Source organism: Ovis canadensis, chromosome 2, assembly GCF_042477335.2.
Source record: "Ovis canadensis isolate MfBH-ARS-UI-01 breed Bighorn chromosome 2, ARS-UI_OviCan_v2, whole genome shotgun sequence".
NCBI classification, from domain to species: domain Eukaryota; kingdom Metazoa; phylum Chordata; class Mammalia; order Artiodactyla; family Bovidae; genus Ovis; species Ovis canadensis.
The window spans coordinates 48,262,668-48,277,548 of NC_091246.1; the positions used below are offsets into that span (position 1 = coordinate 48,262,668).

A 14,881-nucleotide genomic window follows, 5' to 3' on the forward strand; every position below is an offset into this window, starting at 1 on the left:
AACTAAGAGTGTTGCATCTGGTCCCATCACTTCATGGCAAATAGATGGGGGGGGAAATGAAAGCAGTGACATTTTATTTTGGGGGGCTCCAAAATCATTGCCGATGGTGACTACAGCCATGAAATTAAGACACTTCCTCCTTGGAAAGAAGACTATGACAAACCTAGACAGTATATTAAAAAACAGAGACATCACTTTGCCAACAAAGTTCCCTGTAGTCAAAACTAGGGTTTTTCCAGTAGTTATGTATGGTTGTGAGAGTTGGACCATAAAAAAGGCAGAGTGCCGAAGAATTGATGCTTTCAAATTGTGGTGCTGGAGAAGACTCCTGAGAGTCCCTCAGACTGCAAGGAGATCAACTAGTCAGTCCTAAAGGAAATCAGTCCTGAATATTCATTGGAAGGACTGATGCACATCAGCATGCACAGTCCTGTCTGTACTTTTGGGCCATATGCAATGTTTCAGACTTTTCCTTACAGCTTGCTGCCAAAGCAGGTGTGGGTCTCTTTTGGAAATTAAATACTCAGTTTCTCCCTTTATCCTCTTTGCTAGTTTTTGTATGTATTCATTCCTTGGTTGAGTTTATTTTTCATGGACTTGTTCACCAATCCCACCAAGTATGATGTTGAAACATCTCTCTTTCACTCATTGTATTTATCAAATTACTTATTGCATTGGATGCCATACATGATTTATTTGATTTTGTCTTTGTTACTTAATGTTTGTTTCTCCATTAGAAGTAAACTTTCTGAGTGCAGAAACAAAGATAAAAACACATAGTGTATTAAAGATGGAACCTAAAAATAAAATACACTAAACATTCAGTTCAATTCAGTCACTCAGTCGTGTCCGACTCTTTGCGACCCCATGAATTGCAGCAAGCCAGGCCTCCCTCACACTCATCTCCATTGAATTGGTGATGCCATCCAGCCATTTCATCCTCTGTTGTCCCCTTCTGCTCCTGCCCCCAATCCCTCCCAGCATCAGACTCTTTTCCAATGAGTCAGCTCTTCGCATGAGGTGGCCAAAGTATTGGAGTTTCAGCTTTAGCATCATTCCTTCCAAAGAACACCCAGGACTGATCTCCTTTAGAATGGACTGGTCGGATCTCCTTGCAGTCCAAGGGACTCTCAAGAGTCTTCTCCAACACCACAGTTCAAAAGCATCAATTCTTCGGTGCTCAGCTTTTTTTCACAGTCCAACTCTCACATCCATATATGACCACTGGAAAAACCATAGCCTTGACTAGACGGACCTTTGTTGGCAAAGTAATGTCTCTGCTTTTGAATATACTATCTAGGTTGGTCATAACTTTCCTTCCAAGGAGTAAGCATATTTAATTTCATGGCTGCAGTCACCATCTGCAGTGATTTTGGAGCCCAGAAACATAAAGTCTGCCACTGTTTCCACTGTTTCCCCATCTATTTGCCATGAAGTGATGAGACCAGATGCCATGATCTTCATTTTCTGAATGTTGAGCTTTAAGCTAACTTTTTCACTCTCCTCTTTCACTTTCATCAAAAGGCTCTTTAGTTCTTCTTTGCTTTCTGCCATAATGGTGGTGTCATCTGTGTATCTGAGATTATTGATATTTCTCGTGGCAATCTTGATGCCAGCTTGTGCTTCCTCCAGTCCAGCGTTTCTCATGATGCACTCTGCATATAAGTTAAATAAGCAGGGTGACAATATACAGCCTTGACATACTCCTTGTCCTATTTGGAACCAGTCTGTTGTTCCATGTCCAGTTGTAACTATTGCTTCCTGACTTGCATACAGATTTCTCAGGAGAGGTCTTCCCATCTCTTTCAGAATTTTCCACAGTTTATTGTGAACCACACAGTCAAAGGCTTTGGCATAGTCAATAAAGCAGAAATAGATGTTTTTCTGGAACTCTCTTGCTTTTTCGATGATCCAGTGGATGTTGGCAATTTGATCTCTGGTTCCTCTGCCTTTTCTAAAACCAGCTTGAACATCTGGAAGTTCACAGTTCACGTATTGCTGAAGCCTGCCCTGGAGAATTTTGAGCATTACTTTACTAGTATGTGAGATAACATTACTTTTTAAATAATACAACTTTTTAAAGTAAGTAAGCAGTTGTTTGTTTAGTTTAAAATCATGCCTTTTCTTTGTTTCGTAGATGGCAATCTGAAATTTTCTTTAAATTTAGTGTCTTAGACATGTTAAAGTGGACACACTTATTTTACCTACTCTTACTCTCTTCTTATAGCCTCTCACCTTCACATTGTTACCACCTGCATGTGAAGACCAGGCAAGAAGGGCTTTTGGTTAACAATTTGAAAAGTCTTTCTTGAATTCTTTTCAGTATTTTGTTCTGTCTTAGAAGCATAGTGGGTTAGAATCAGCAAACTTAGCCTTGGTTTTATATTCTTTCAAGACTGTTAATAATCTGGCAATTTTTTTTCTAGTGGCAGCAGAGATAAAGTTGTTGAGAATATTAATTTAAAAGAGTGAGTACATTTTTAATTTTGAAAATTGTTTAGAAACAGTTTCTTTTATGTATTTAGAAAGAAGTATAGGAAATCTGTTGAACCCCGTTTCCAGGCTTGAGAAGTTGTACTGCTCCTATTTCAGTGATCCCATGAAGAGTTAGAGTAGATAATAAAGATTAAAACAACTTGGTAATTTTTTAACTAGTGGAACCAACTTAGTTTGTAAATTTTCTTTTTAGACTTTCAGCATCATTTGCCTTTTGTAGAAACATTTATTAATTTCACGTTTTTTAAATTTCCAGGTAACTTGGGTTTTTACTCCTGTAACAGCTGAAATAATAAGTCTTGATACAGAGAATATAGATGACATTTTAAGTAAGTACCTTCATATTTTTAAAGTATACTTTCTTTTCTAGTAAGAATTAGTTTATATACAAAAGCAAAATGAAGTCTCAGTTACCTAAAACAGTTGAAGAGCCAGCATTCTGATTAATTCCATGGTGTGTGTGTGTGTGTGTGTGTGTGTGTGCATATGTATTTAAGCACTTTTCATTTTAGTTTTTGGTAAAATTTCTTAAAATGTGTAAGTCTGCTTTCCTGTCTTACAGGTAAACTTTTAGTCTTGTTTTGTTTCTTTGCCTTGTCATAAATACCACTCTTAGAGTATTTTGTTGCTTAAAGACCAGCAGTTTCCACTGTGCAGTATTATGTTAATGACCTTAGGACACAGTCTACAATTTTTTTGTTATGTGTGTCTTTTTTAGCTTTTAACTATATCACGTACTCTGATTTCTTTTTTTGTCATTGATCCAATTAAGTTTAGTAAGTCTTTTTGCTTGTTTGTTGACAGTGTGATTGTAGATTCAATTAATTTGGGGGAAGACATTTCTTCTTGTTTTTAGAAGAAGTAGAGGGAAGGTAAAGATGTGGTTAATAGGAAAATCACAACTTAGGAAATTTAAGAAAATGTACTGTGGATAAATGATGTCCTTTTTTAAAAAAACATTTCATTTCACCCACTGGTTTGAGCAAAACTAAAAATAATGAAAGATAAAAGCATTATTCATTGACCATCATATGTTGTCTTGTTTCCTTGGAACTAGTTTTAAATGCTAGAAAGTCTATTCCCACATTGTGGGATTTCTTGAGAGAAACTTTATTTTATTTTATTTTTTAATTTTTATTTTTACTTTATTTTACTTTACAATACTGTATTGGTTTTGCCATACATTGACATGAATCCACCACAGGTGTACATGCGTTCCCAAACATGAACCCCCCTCCCACCTCCCTCCTCATAACATCTTGAGAGAAACTTTAGCCTGTATCAGTGTCACATAGAGGACCTATAATACCAGTATTGATAGGCCTGCCCCCAGTTTCTGATAGAAATCGCTAGACCCAACCTAGGAATTTGCATTTCTACAAGTTCCAGTGTGATGCTGGTGCTTCTGGTCCCAGGAATCAACAGTTTGAGAACCACTGTGCATTAGTGAATAGTACGTGGATAAAAAGTGCTTTAAAGATATTAAATAAAAAAGGAAAAAGAGAATTGAAACTCACAAATCATCTTCACTCCTTTCATCTTTCACATTCTAGAATATCTTTGTGGGTATGATTTGCGTGTGTGTGTGTATACGCGCGTGTGTGCGTGTGCTTGCGTGCGTGTGTGCATGCATGCAGTTTACTGAGTATTGAGTTTTTGTTAGATTTAGGCAAAAGGAACAGATATCTTTCTCCTGTCTTCACATCTGGATATGCAAATAATGCTGTTATATTTTGCAACAGAGAGTAAATGTTAAAGGGGTAGGAACCAGAAAAGGTACATCTTATGCAACACTGTTATTTGTAGATTACTTGTTGCTACTAGGTGGCATCTGAGTTTTAGAAATAGCTTAGTTATACAAGTCTGTTCTCTGAAATAGGATTTTATTGGTTGGCCAAAAAGTTTGTTTGGGTTTTTCAGTGACGTCTTTTTTTTTAAATGTTTTTTAAATGATTTTATTTATGGTTATGCAGGGTCTTCATGCGGCGGGGGCTTTTCTCTAGCTGTGGCGAGCAGGGGCTGCTCTTTAGGGGGGTGTGGGCTTCTCACCGCAGTGGCTCCTCTCGGGGAGCACAGGCTCTGGTGCCCAGAGACCTCAGTACTGCGGCTCCCGGGCTCGAGAGCCCCTGGCCCGATGGCTGTGATGCATGCGCTCAGCTGCTCTGCCACGTGCAGTCTTCCCAGACCAGGGGTGAAAAGCTCTGGGGCCTCTAGCGAGTGCCTGCCCCTCCCTCAGTCATGTCTGACTCTTTGCCTGCCAGGCTCCTCTGTCCATAGGATTTCCCAGGCAAGATTACTGGAGTGGGTTGCCATTTCCTTCTCCATTTCAGTGACATCTTAAGGAAAAACCAAATGAACTTTTTGGCCAGTGCAATATTTGCAGAGCTAATTCTCAGTTATTCATGAATATGGAAGGTCAAAAAGTGGATTAATAAAATCCAGATCACTCCACTTCACTTTTTATGAGAGTAGGCTATTTAGTAGCTTACTTGCCTGATCTGAGCTTGATTCTCTATTTTATATTCATTCAGTGGAGGTATTAAGATGGTGGATGTAGAGAAAAGGAATAGGGGCTCCCACAAATTATGTAAGCCATTTTTGATGCCATGTACAGGTTTCTGAGTGAGAGATAACTTAATAGTTACTGTGTATTTTTAGTGAGTCTTTAAAAAAAAAAGGCTATGATGAAAACCATTATCTTGAATTATGTTATAATTATGTAGACACAAGTAACTTAGGTTGTTTGGTTTTGTTTTTCAATTTCAGACAATGCTGATGTTGCTTTAGTAAATTTTTATGCTGATTGGTAAGTAATACCTTGTTTTGGCGGGGAGGGGTACATCATTAAGGGTTTTGGGGTTATTTTGTTTTTTGCTTTTAACTTTCTAGAGGTGATTTTTCTTTGCTAGAAAGGAGTAAGTAGGGAAGCCTCTTTCTTCTGTAAGACAATATTCCATAAACAAAATTAATAATTCAGGTTCATTCATTCATAGATGAAGCAACTTAATTTGGTGAGCATTTGTTTTAAGAGGGAGAATATACTGATTCCATCATCCCACATTTTAAAATAAAAGCAGGTTACAGAACAGCTCAGATTTCTGTCTTAGTCTGTCTGTCTCTCTTTGTCTCTCCATCTGGCACTCACACATGCATACACGCATGTACATACTGCAGTTGTCTGTTTTTCCTTACTGAGGAAGTAGGGCAGTGTTTGGAGGTGAGGATGTGGGTATGGCAGATTTAGAAGGAAAAATAATGTTGATATTTTGTAATGCATACCATCTACTACTACTTCTAGGAAGCCTTTATTCCTTTCCCTGTCTGAATCGGATTCTGTCTTGTGTGTTCATATAGTTCCCTATGTCCCACACTCTTTTCTTACTACATTGTTTTGTCTTCAATCTCTGTGTTCCAGCAAATCAATTTTGAGGGCAGAGATAAAGTTTTTCTTAGTGTTCCCAGCACTGAGACAAGGGCACAGTATATTGTAGATGTTAAAGAATGTGGCATGGGGATAGGAAGAGGGGTACTTCAGCTGGAGAGAAGTTTGAAACAACTCACATCATCCTTACTCCTAGATAGTCTATATCTTATATGACCCTTTTAGGCTTACCACCTAGCAGGTGCCTCTACCCCTACATCAGGCCACGCATAGTCCTCCAGTTTACCTAGATATCTGTTAACAGTCTTAGCTTATTTCCTCTGCTTCTGGTCTTACATGTCTGCATTCTTTTCGCTACAAAGTAAGCCAGAGTAGTCTTTCCTAAAGTGCAAATTAGATTAGTTTACACCTCATCTTAAAAACCTTAAATGTTTTCCATTACTTTTAGGTGAGTCCCTTACCTTGGCCTGGAAGGCCCCTGGTGGCCCTGTTCCTTCCTACCTCTGCTGCTGTATCTCTTGCCTCTCTCCATTCCCACATTCTGTTCTGTCACGTTTCTGTAATACTCTGTATCCTTTCATCACTGACCTTTAGTCATGGTATTTCTCTGTCTGAATGAATCTCTCTTCTCTCACCCACTTGTTTACTTCATTAAGTCTGAACCATCCTTCAAGTCTTAGATTAGACGCCACTTTCTCCAGGCCACCTTCCTACATCATGCCCCTACCCCTACTCTCAAGTACAGTTAGGAACCCTTTCTATATCTGCTCATAACCCTGCATACTTAGCCAGTCATAACACTTGCATGCCACGGTTTAGTTGGTGCCTCCCTCCTATATCATTAACTTTGTGAAAAGTTACCATATCTATCTTTTTTTCAACATGAATCACCAAGCACTTTGCATGACAGTTGGCAGATAAGTGCATAGTAAATATTTACTGGATCAACAATGTATAGTATCTGTATTTAAAGAACTTCAGTAGAATGTTGAACATATACAGAGAAAATACCATTTATAAAATGTATAGCAGAAGATAGTTTCCAAAGTAAATTAGGATTGTCCAGATGTAACATTCGGAGAAGGCGATGGCACCCCACTCCAGTACTCTTGCCTGGAAAATCCTGTGGGCGGAGGAGCCTGGTAGGCTGCAGTCCATGGGGTCGCTAAGAGTCAGACATGACTGAATGACTTCACTTTTACTTTTCACTTTCATGCATTGGAGAAGGAAATGGCAACCCACTCCAGTGTTCTTGCCTGGAGAATACCAAGGATGGTGGAGCCTGGTGGGCTGTTGTCTATGGGGTTGCACAGAGTCGAACACGACTGAAGCGACTTAGCAGCAGCAGCAGCAGCAGCATATGTAACATTAACCACAGAATGTGGTAGAAAATTACTGAATTCAGTCCACTTTAAAAGTAAACAGATTCAGAGGAATATTTTCCCATACTTACCTGACTAGATTGTGGCAGAGTTGAAACTGTTGGGTTGGCCAAAAAGTTCATTTGGGTTTTTCCATAAGATGTTGCAGAAAACACAAATGAACTTTTTGGCCAACCCGGTAGAATGCAGTTACCTTGATGGAGGGGTTTTGTGTGTTTTAAGAAAGAGAAATAGAACATGCCACCAACCTTGCTGTGAAAAAGCAGATTGGAAATGTGGACTAACTACAGTTATTTGAGAAACCTATTACCAAAGAATACTTGGAGTTGCACATAAGTTAATGCTGTTTTATTCAATGGAAAAAAACATGGATAAGTTGACATAGGACTTAGACTTACACTGCGTGGCCTCAAAGTCAGGATTCTGAGTTCCCTCTGGGAGTTGTGGATCTGGCACAGTTTAAGGAAGAATTCTCTAACAGAGTTGCCTAAAAATATACGTGAAAGGACAGTAAACCACAGTAGAACTTAATAATGCTGTTATGTGCCAGGTTCCTTACATATATTGTTTTTAATGCTCAGAACTACTCTCCAGGTAGGTATTATAATTTCCATTTTAGATTGAGGAAATTGAGGCTCAGAGAGGTCGTTCGGCTAGTAAGTGGTGGAACTGAGATTTAACCTCAAGTATGTCTGACTCTGAAGCTTATTTTTTTCCCACTAGGTTATACTAGTAAGTGTCCTTAAATTGTCCCCTCAAAGACTTTTGCCTCATTTGGTTGATTTGTAAAGGGTTGATTTCAAGTACTAGATACGGAGATTGGATTCAGATGACTCTTCAGTTCAGTTCAGTCGCTCAGTCGTGTCCAACTCTGCGACCCCATGAACTGCAGCAAGCCAGGCCTCCCTGTCCATCACCAACTCCCAGAGTTCACTCAAACTCATGTCCATTGAGTCGGTGATGCCATCCAGCCATCTCATCCTCTGCCGTCCCCTTCTCCTCCTGCCCCCAATCCCTCCCAGCATCAGAGTCTTTTCCAATGAGTCAACTCTTCGCATGAGGTGGCCAAAGTACTGGCGTTTCAGCTTTACCATCAGTCCTTCCAAGGAACATCCAGGACTGATCGCCTTTAGAATGGACTGGTTGGATCTCCTTGCAGTCCAAGGGACTCTCAAGAGTCTTCTCCAACACCACAGTTCCAAGGCCCTGTTAATAGATCTGTTTGCTTTGGTTGTGTCACTTTTGTAAATGTAACTTTATATTGCAATTGAAGTTTTATTTTATCTTCCCCTTTCACCTTTTGGTATTATAACTGATCCTGTTTTAATAGGATAAGTGCTATAAGTGCTTATTGAGCAGCAAACTGGATAATCTAGAAAGGAGCCCTTAATATCTCTCTTTTCTTGCCCTTAAATCAGGATTCTTTACTAAGCCATATCCTAATTTCTTCAAGAAATCATCATGCAATCCTTACCCCTTGCCTCCATGGCCCTCTAGAACCCAGAAACCTGTGACCCTAGCCTGTCCTGTTCCTCCATCCTACCAATTTATTCATTTAACAGAAATCTACTGAAATGCTTATTAGAATATGTAGTCTCAGAATAAGACACAGTCCCTGATGTCTGCAGACCCCACCCACCTATCCCAGATGGGAGAGATTTAAGAATGCTAGAAGAGAAAAGAGCCACTTGAAAGCGAGAGATTGAAGATACAGATTGTGTCTCCTTGGTATTTTCTATGACATCTCATTAGGAAGTCAGGTGAGTGGGCTAGAAGAGTTACATACAAAGAGAAATAGGGAGGAAGTATAAAGTTTGTATCCTGTCATAGACTTTATATTTTTCTTAAATTATAATTAATATGTATGACCTAATTGCGCTTCCCTGGCTCAGACAGTAAAGAATCTGCTTGCAATGCAAGAGATGTGGGTTCGATCCCTGGTTTGAGAAGATCCCCTGGAGAAAGGAATGGTTACTCACTCGAGTATTTTTGCCTGGAGAATTCCATGGACAGAGGAGCCTGGTGGGCTATAGTTCATGGGGTCGCAAAGAGGCAGACATGACTGAGTGACTAAAACTTTCTTTCTTTGACCTAATTACATGTGGATTAGAGTTCACAGGCTTCATTTAGGTACATTTCTTGATGGAAAAGGGCTCTGGAAACAATAGTAGGAATTATAGTTGTGTTTTTGTTGTTGTTGTTAATAAACACTCAATACCTTTTTCATATGAAAATAACCATTCTAGCCCAGCTGCTTGTGTGCTGATTCTGATTCTTCTCTTTCTCATCAGGTGCCTTTAATGACTCAGAGGATACATTTGTGAAGTAGTTGGCTTGATCAAGGGGCAGTCGGAATTAGAAGTCTCATGTTTCTAAAATATTGTGGGGTTTATGGCCCCTTTTAAAAGTAAAAGCAGAGCAGAAAACTACAGACAGAGGACACATGGACAGGAAGTCTCCTTTGAGAATTAAAAAAGTTTGCTCCTGAACTTAGTATGTTTAATAGCTTATACATACAAAAGCCTATTTGAACGAGAGGTAGATTTTGAGAGGAAACAGTTCAGTCTACACCATATGCCATTTTCATATTAACTTGCCTATGAGATTTGATTGAACTTGTCAGGTGAATCAGTCTAATATTTGCAATAAACTTATCATTTTAAAGACTTTGTAGTCTAAAAATATGTTCGTTATTCAGAGAAGCTAATTTCCTTTATAAATGCCTGAGACTCAGTAATTACAGATCCAAGTAGACACATTATAGAGGACTTATCTCACACTTGTTTCATTGCCTCTGTGAGAGATCCATCTTTAAATTATTTGTACAGTCTGAAACGGAATAGTCTCTGAATTTCAAATTGTTTTCATCTCCAGTGAATGACATCAGGAATCCTGAATTAACAGTGTGATTGTTAATTCTGTTTATTGTACATATAGTAAATACTAAATATAAACAGATAACAACAAAAATAAAATTTTATTGCTTCTACTTTTCAGTTTTAATTGGTATCCTTTTCTGTGCATAGGTGTCGTTTCAGCCAGATGTTGCACCCAATTTTTGAGGAAGCTTCCAATGTCATTAAGGAAGAATACCCAAATGCAAATCAAGTAGTCTTTGCCAGAGTTGATTGTGATCAGCACTGTAAGTACCTCATAGGAAGTCTGGAAGAAACTGTCCTGTCCCCACCTCTCCTACACACACACACACAAACCCACACACTTTTTTTTAATGCTCTGTTTTAAGTAGAGAACAAGACAAAAATGCTCTTGACTTTGGTTAAAATATTAATATTTAATCTTTATGTATGGATACTTACAATACAACTTTCCATTTTGCCTGTGTGAAGGATTAAAAAAATAACTTTTTTTTCATTAAACTATAGTAGGGCAAGCATGCAGGTAGTAAATCATTGTGGTTTTCTACCAAAGCAAATACCAAAATCAATAAATAAAATTGATGTATAGGCTTAGGAAAGAAAATGATTTCTGTTAGTTTTAGAATCATGCAAAAATACCATTTGTAGTCATTTCAAATAAAACAGTCTCAGATTTTTGTGTGGTTTCTCTTATATAAAAGATTCTACTAGGATGTCTTAAACTATCTTTGAGGTATAATTTGCTCTAGTTACTGATTAATTTTGAGAAACTTAGGTTAGTCCTACTTAGAATCCAACCTCTTGGACTTCATTTGTCTCACTGGTGCTTTCTTTGTAAAATCCTTATAATTTTCTGTATACATGACAGATTTCTCCAGTGTGAGCCAGGGTGCTTACTTGGAGGTTTCTTCCTGAGTGCTTCCGTTATCCTTGAATGTAACTCTCTCAGAGTGCCAGTCATTGCGCTTTGTAGTTCTGCTTCATTGTGTCTTGGTTGTCTCACCAACTGTAATGTCAGTTCTTCAAAGGCAGGAACTATTAGCTTTGTTTTTAAATCTCCCTTTTGTTAATAAGTGGACACCAAATTAATTCTTTGAATCTCAAGCATCTGGATGTTTCTGGGTGACAAAGATAGCTCATTAAAAAAAGTATTGAGTTATTGGTAAGTTGGCCTGAATTACAGAACATTCCTATTCTGCAGATTTCCTGTCCTTTACATTTCACCTGACAAGACTGTGTGTGTGTGTGTCCGTGCACATGTTTGTAAACACTAACTTTTCACTTTGCTGATGAGGAAATGGAAATAAAAAAGTGACTTAACCAATGTCATATAGCTTACTGTCTAGTCAGGGCAGAATTCAAATCCAGATCTCCTGACCAAATGCCTTCCCAGACCCATTTACTTCTTTTCCATTCAGTTCAACAAATGGTTTGGGGATTTTCTGGTAAAGCCCTGTGCTAGGCAGAAACAGCTGACAGCAAAGTATTTCAAAATCTCCTAAACCATGCCCCACATATCTGTCTGCTGAGGTTCATAACTATATAAGAGGAAGGGAGCAAGAAAAGGTTGTGAGTGTAACCATGGCCTGCATTCCCACCCTGCTTTTTGGATCTTTCCTCCCACCTTTCCCTGACAGAGAACATGAGGTTTTTGGTGTGGGCTCTCATTTCAAAATTTTGTATTCTTAATGTATTTAATTAGAACAGACAACAGTCCCTACTTTGACTGAATTTGGATTATAAGATCTGAAATTCTGCTCTCAAGCTTACAGTTATTAGAAAAATTAACTTATTTAACAATACATATCATTAATTCTAACAGATTAGTGAACATAAATAAATCTGACTTCATTGCTAGTAATGGGAGTAAATAGCCATAATTAAGATTTTTTAATGGGAGTAAATAGCCGTGATTAAGATTTTTTTTTATGGGAGTAAATAGCCGTAATTAAGTTTTTTTTTTAAATTCACTAGAGACATCTACAGAATTAGTTTCTTACTAGTGAAAGTTATATCTGAAACACTGTGTGTTTTATTTATTTTTTTTCCCTTCTGTGTAATTCTTCCCCCTTTTTTGGCTGCGCTGGGTCTTCATTGCTTTACATGGGCTTTCTCTAGTTGGAGTAGGCGGAGGGGTACTCTTCGTTGCAGTTTGCAGGCTTCTCGTCGCAATCATTTCTGTTGCTGAGCACAGTCTAGGTGCCTGGGCTTCAGTAGCTGCAGCATGTGGGCTCAGTAGTTGTAGTGTGTAGGCTGTAGGGCGCATGGGCTTCAATATTTGCAGCACACAAGCTTGGGCTCAGTAGTTGCAGCTCACAGGCTTTGTTTGCTCCACAGCATTTAGAATCTTCCCAGACCAGAAAACAAACCTGTGTCCCCTGCAATGGCAGGTGGATTCTTATCCACTTTGTCACCAGGGAAGCCCAATTCTTCCCTTTTTGAAGTGACACCATGAAATCCTTATTAATGATTTGTTCATATTTTCCACTCTGTCTTTAGGGATTGTACAATAGGCTGTACTTTGGGTAATCCCTCACATAATAGTTGAATTGCAGAAGTTTTCATTTGGAAGGACCTTAAGAGTCCTGTAGTATGGAGAAAAATGCCTGTTAGGGTTTGCCTTTTTAAGATGTATTGAAGTATAATTGACATATAGTGAACTGCACAAGCTTAAATTATAACAATTTAATATTTTGACACATGTATAGCTGTGAAACTATGATCATAGTCAAGATATCAACATATCTGTCATCCCTCAAATTTTGCTTATGCTCCTTTGTGGTGTGTCTCTCCCATCCATCCTCAGGTGACCATGGAACTGCCAACGTTTGGATTTGCAATAATTTCTTTGGTGTTATATCCAAGAAATTATTGCAAATCCAATGTCGTGAATCTTTTCTCCTATATTTTCTTTTTAGAGTGTTATCATTTAGATGGTAAGTTTAGGTTTTTACCCATTTTGAATTTTGTGTATGGTTCAAGGTAAGGATCCAGTTTCATTCTTTTGCAAGTGGACATTCAGCTTTTCTAACACCATTTGTTGATGAGACTATCTTTTCCCTGTTGAATGATCTTGACACCCTTGTCAAAAATCATTTGAGCATATATATGAGGGTTTATTTTTGGATAATCTGTTGTGTTCCATTGGTCAATATGTCTGTGTTTATGCTAGTATCACACTTTTTTTTTAAAATTATTGTAGCCTTGTAATAAGTTTTGAAGTTAGGAAGTATGAGATCTCAAGTTTTGTTTGAGAGTATCTTCTGAAAGACATCTAATTCTGTCCTTTTCAAAAATGGACTATACTTTTTAATTCTCTAATAAATCTTAGCCTCACCCATGATCACAAAGATTTTCTGCTATTTTTTCTTTCATAAATTTTATGTATGAAGTGTACATTTAAGTCTGTGATGCATTTAGACTTAATTTTTATATGTGGCACAATATTTGGATTAGAGTGCCTTTTTTTTTTTTAATAGTTGCCAAGTTGTTCTGACATTATTTGTTGAAAAGACAATCCTTTCTTCACTAACTTTGCATCTTTGTCAGAATCATCTGACCATATATATATGGATCTATTTCTAGTCTCTGTTCTATACTGGATATATTTGTCTGTTTATATTAATATCAGTACCTCACTTTCTAGATTACTTTAGATTTGTTCAGTTCAGTTCAGTTTAGTCGCTCAGTCGTGTCCGACTCTTTGCGACCCCATGAATTGCAGCACGCCAGGTCTCCATGTCCATCACCAACTCCCGGAGTTCACTCAGACTCGCGTCCATCAAGTCAGTGATGCCATCCAGCCATCTCATCCTCTGTCATCCCCTTCTTCTCCTGCCCCCAATCCCTCCCAGCATCAGAGTCTTTTCCAGTGAGTCAACTCTTAGATTTGTAGTAAGTCTCAAAGCAAGTAGTTTAAATCTTCTAAGTTTGTCTGTTTTTTCACAGTGGTTAGGTTACTCTAGTTGCTTTGGATTTCTGTAAGACTTATAGAATCAGCTAGTTAATTTCTAGCCATAGGGTGTGGTTGTGGGAGGATGGCTGGGGTTCTAACTGGGATGGCTCTGAACCCTTAGACCACTTTGTGGAGAACTGTCATTTTGACGTTATTGACTCTTTTAATCCATGAATACTGTATGTCTTCCCATTTATTTAGGTCTTTTCTGTTTCTCTTAGCAGTACTTTGCAGTTTTCAATTAATGTTTTAGTTTACATGTCTTTCACATCTCTGTCAGATTTATCAATAGGTATTTATTTTTTGATGCTGTTGTAAATGATACTTTTCAAATAACCTTTTTATTTTTGGAACAAATGTAGAGATATATTGTAGAAAAATTCTGACGATAATACAGTGACCTTCCTTCTACCCCATAACCTAGTTTATCCTAATATTGATTGACATTTTACCTTTCCATGGTACAATGTCAAAACTAAAATTTTAATTTCTGATGTTTATTGCTGGTATATAAAATACAATTGATTTTTGTATAATGATCTTGTATACTGGTACTTATTAGTTCTAATAAGTCTTATGTAGATCCCTTACTTAGACAGTTATGCTGTATGCAAATAAAAAGTTTTACTTCTTACAGTCTTTGCTTCCTTTTTTTTTATTTTATTTTATTTTATTTTTTAATTTTAAAATCTTTAATTCTTACATGCGTTCCCAAACATGACCCCCCCTCCCACCTCCCTCCCCACAACATCTCTCTGGGTCATCCCCATGTACCAGCCCCAAGCATGCT

General features: G+C 37.9%; 1 protein-coding gene across 1 annotated transcript in view; it reads left to right on the top strand.

Annotated features, from left to right (window-relative positions):
* ERP44 (endoplasmic reticulum protein 44) overlaps positions 1–14,881 on the top strand; it is a 100,343-nt gene that overhangs the window by 39,911 nt on the left and 45,551 nt on the right. Inside the window, exons 2-4 of the mRNA XM_069576062.1 lie at positions 2,753–2,825; positions 5,263–5,302; positions 10,287–10,402. Coding sequence (XP_069432163.1) covers positions 2,753–2,825; positions 5,263–5,302; positions 10,287–10,402 — 229 coding nt within the window. The remainder of the gene's footprint in view (positions 1–2,752; positions 2,826–5,262; positions 5,303–10,286; positions 10,403–14,881) is intronic.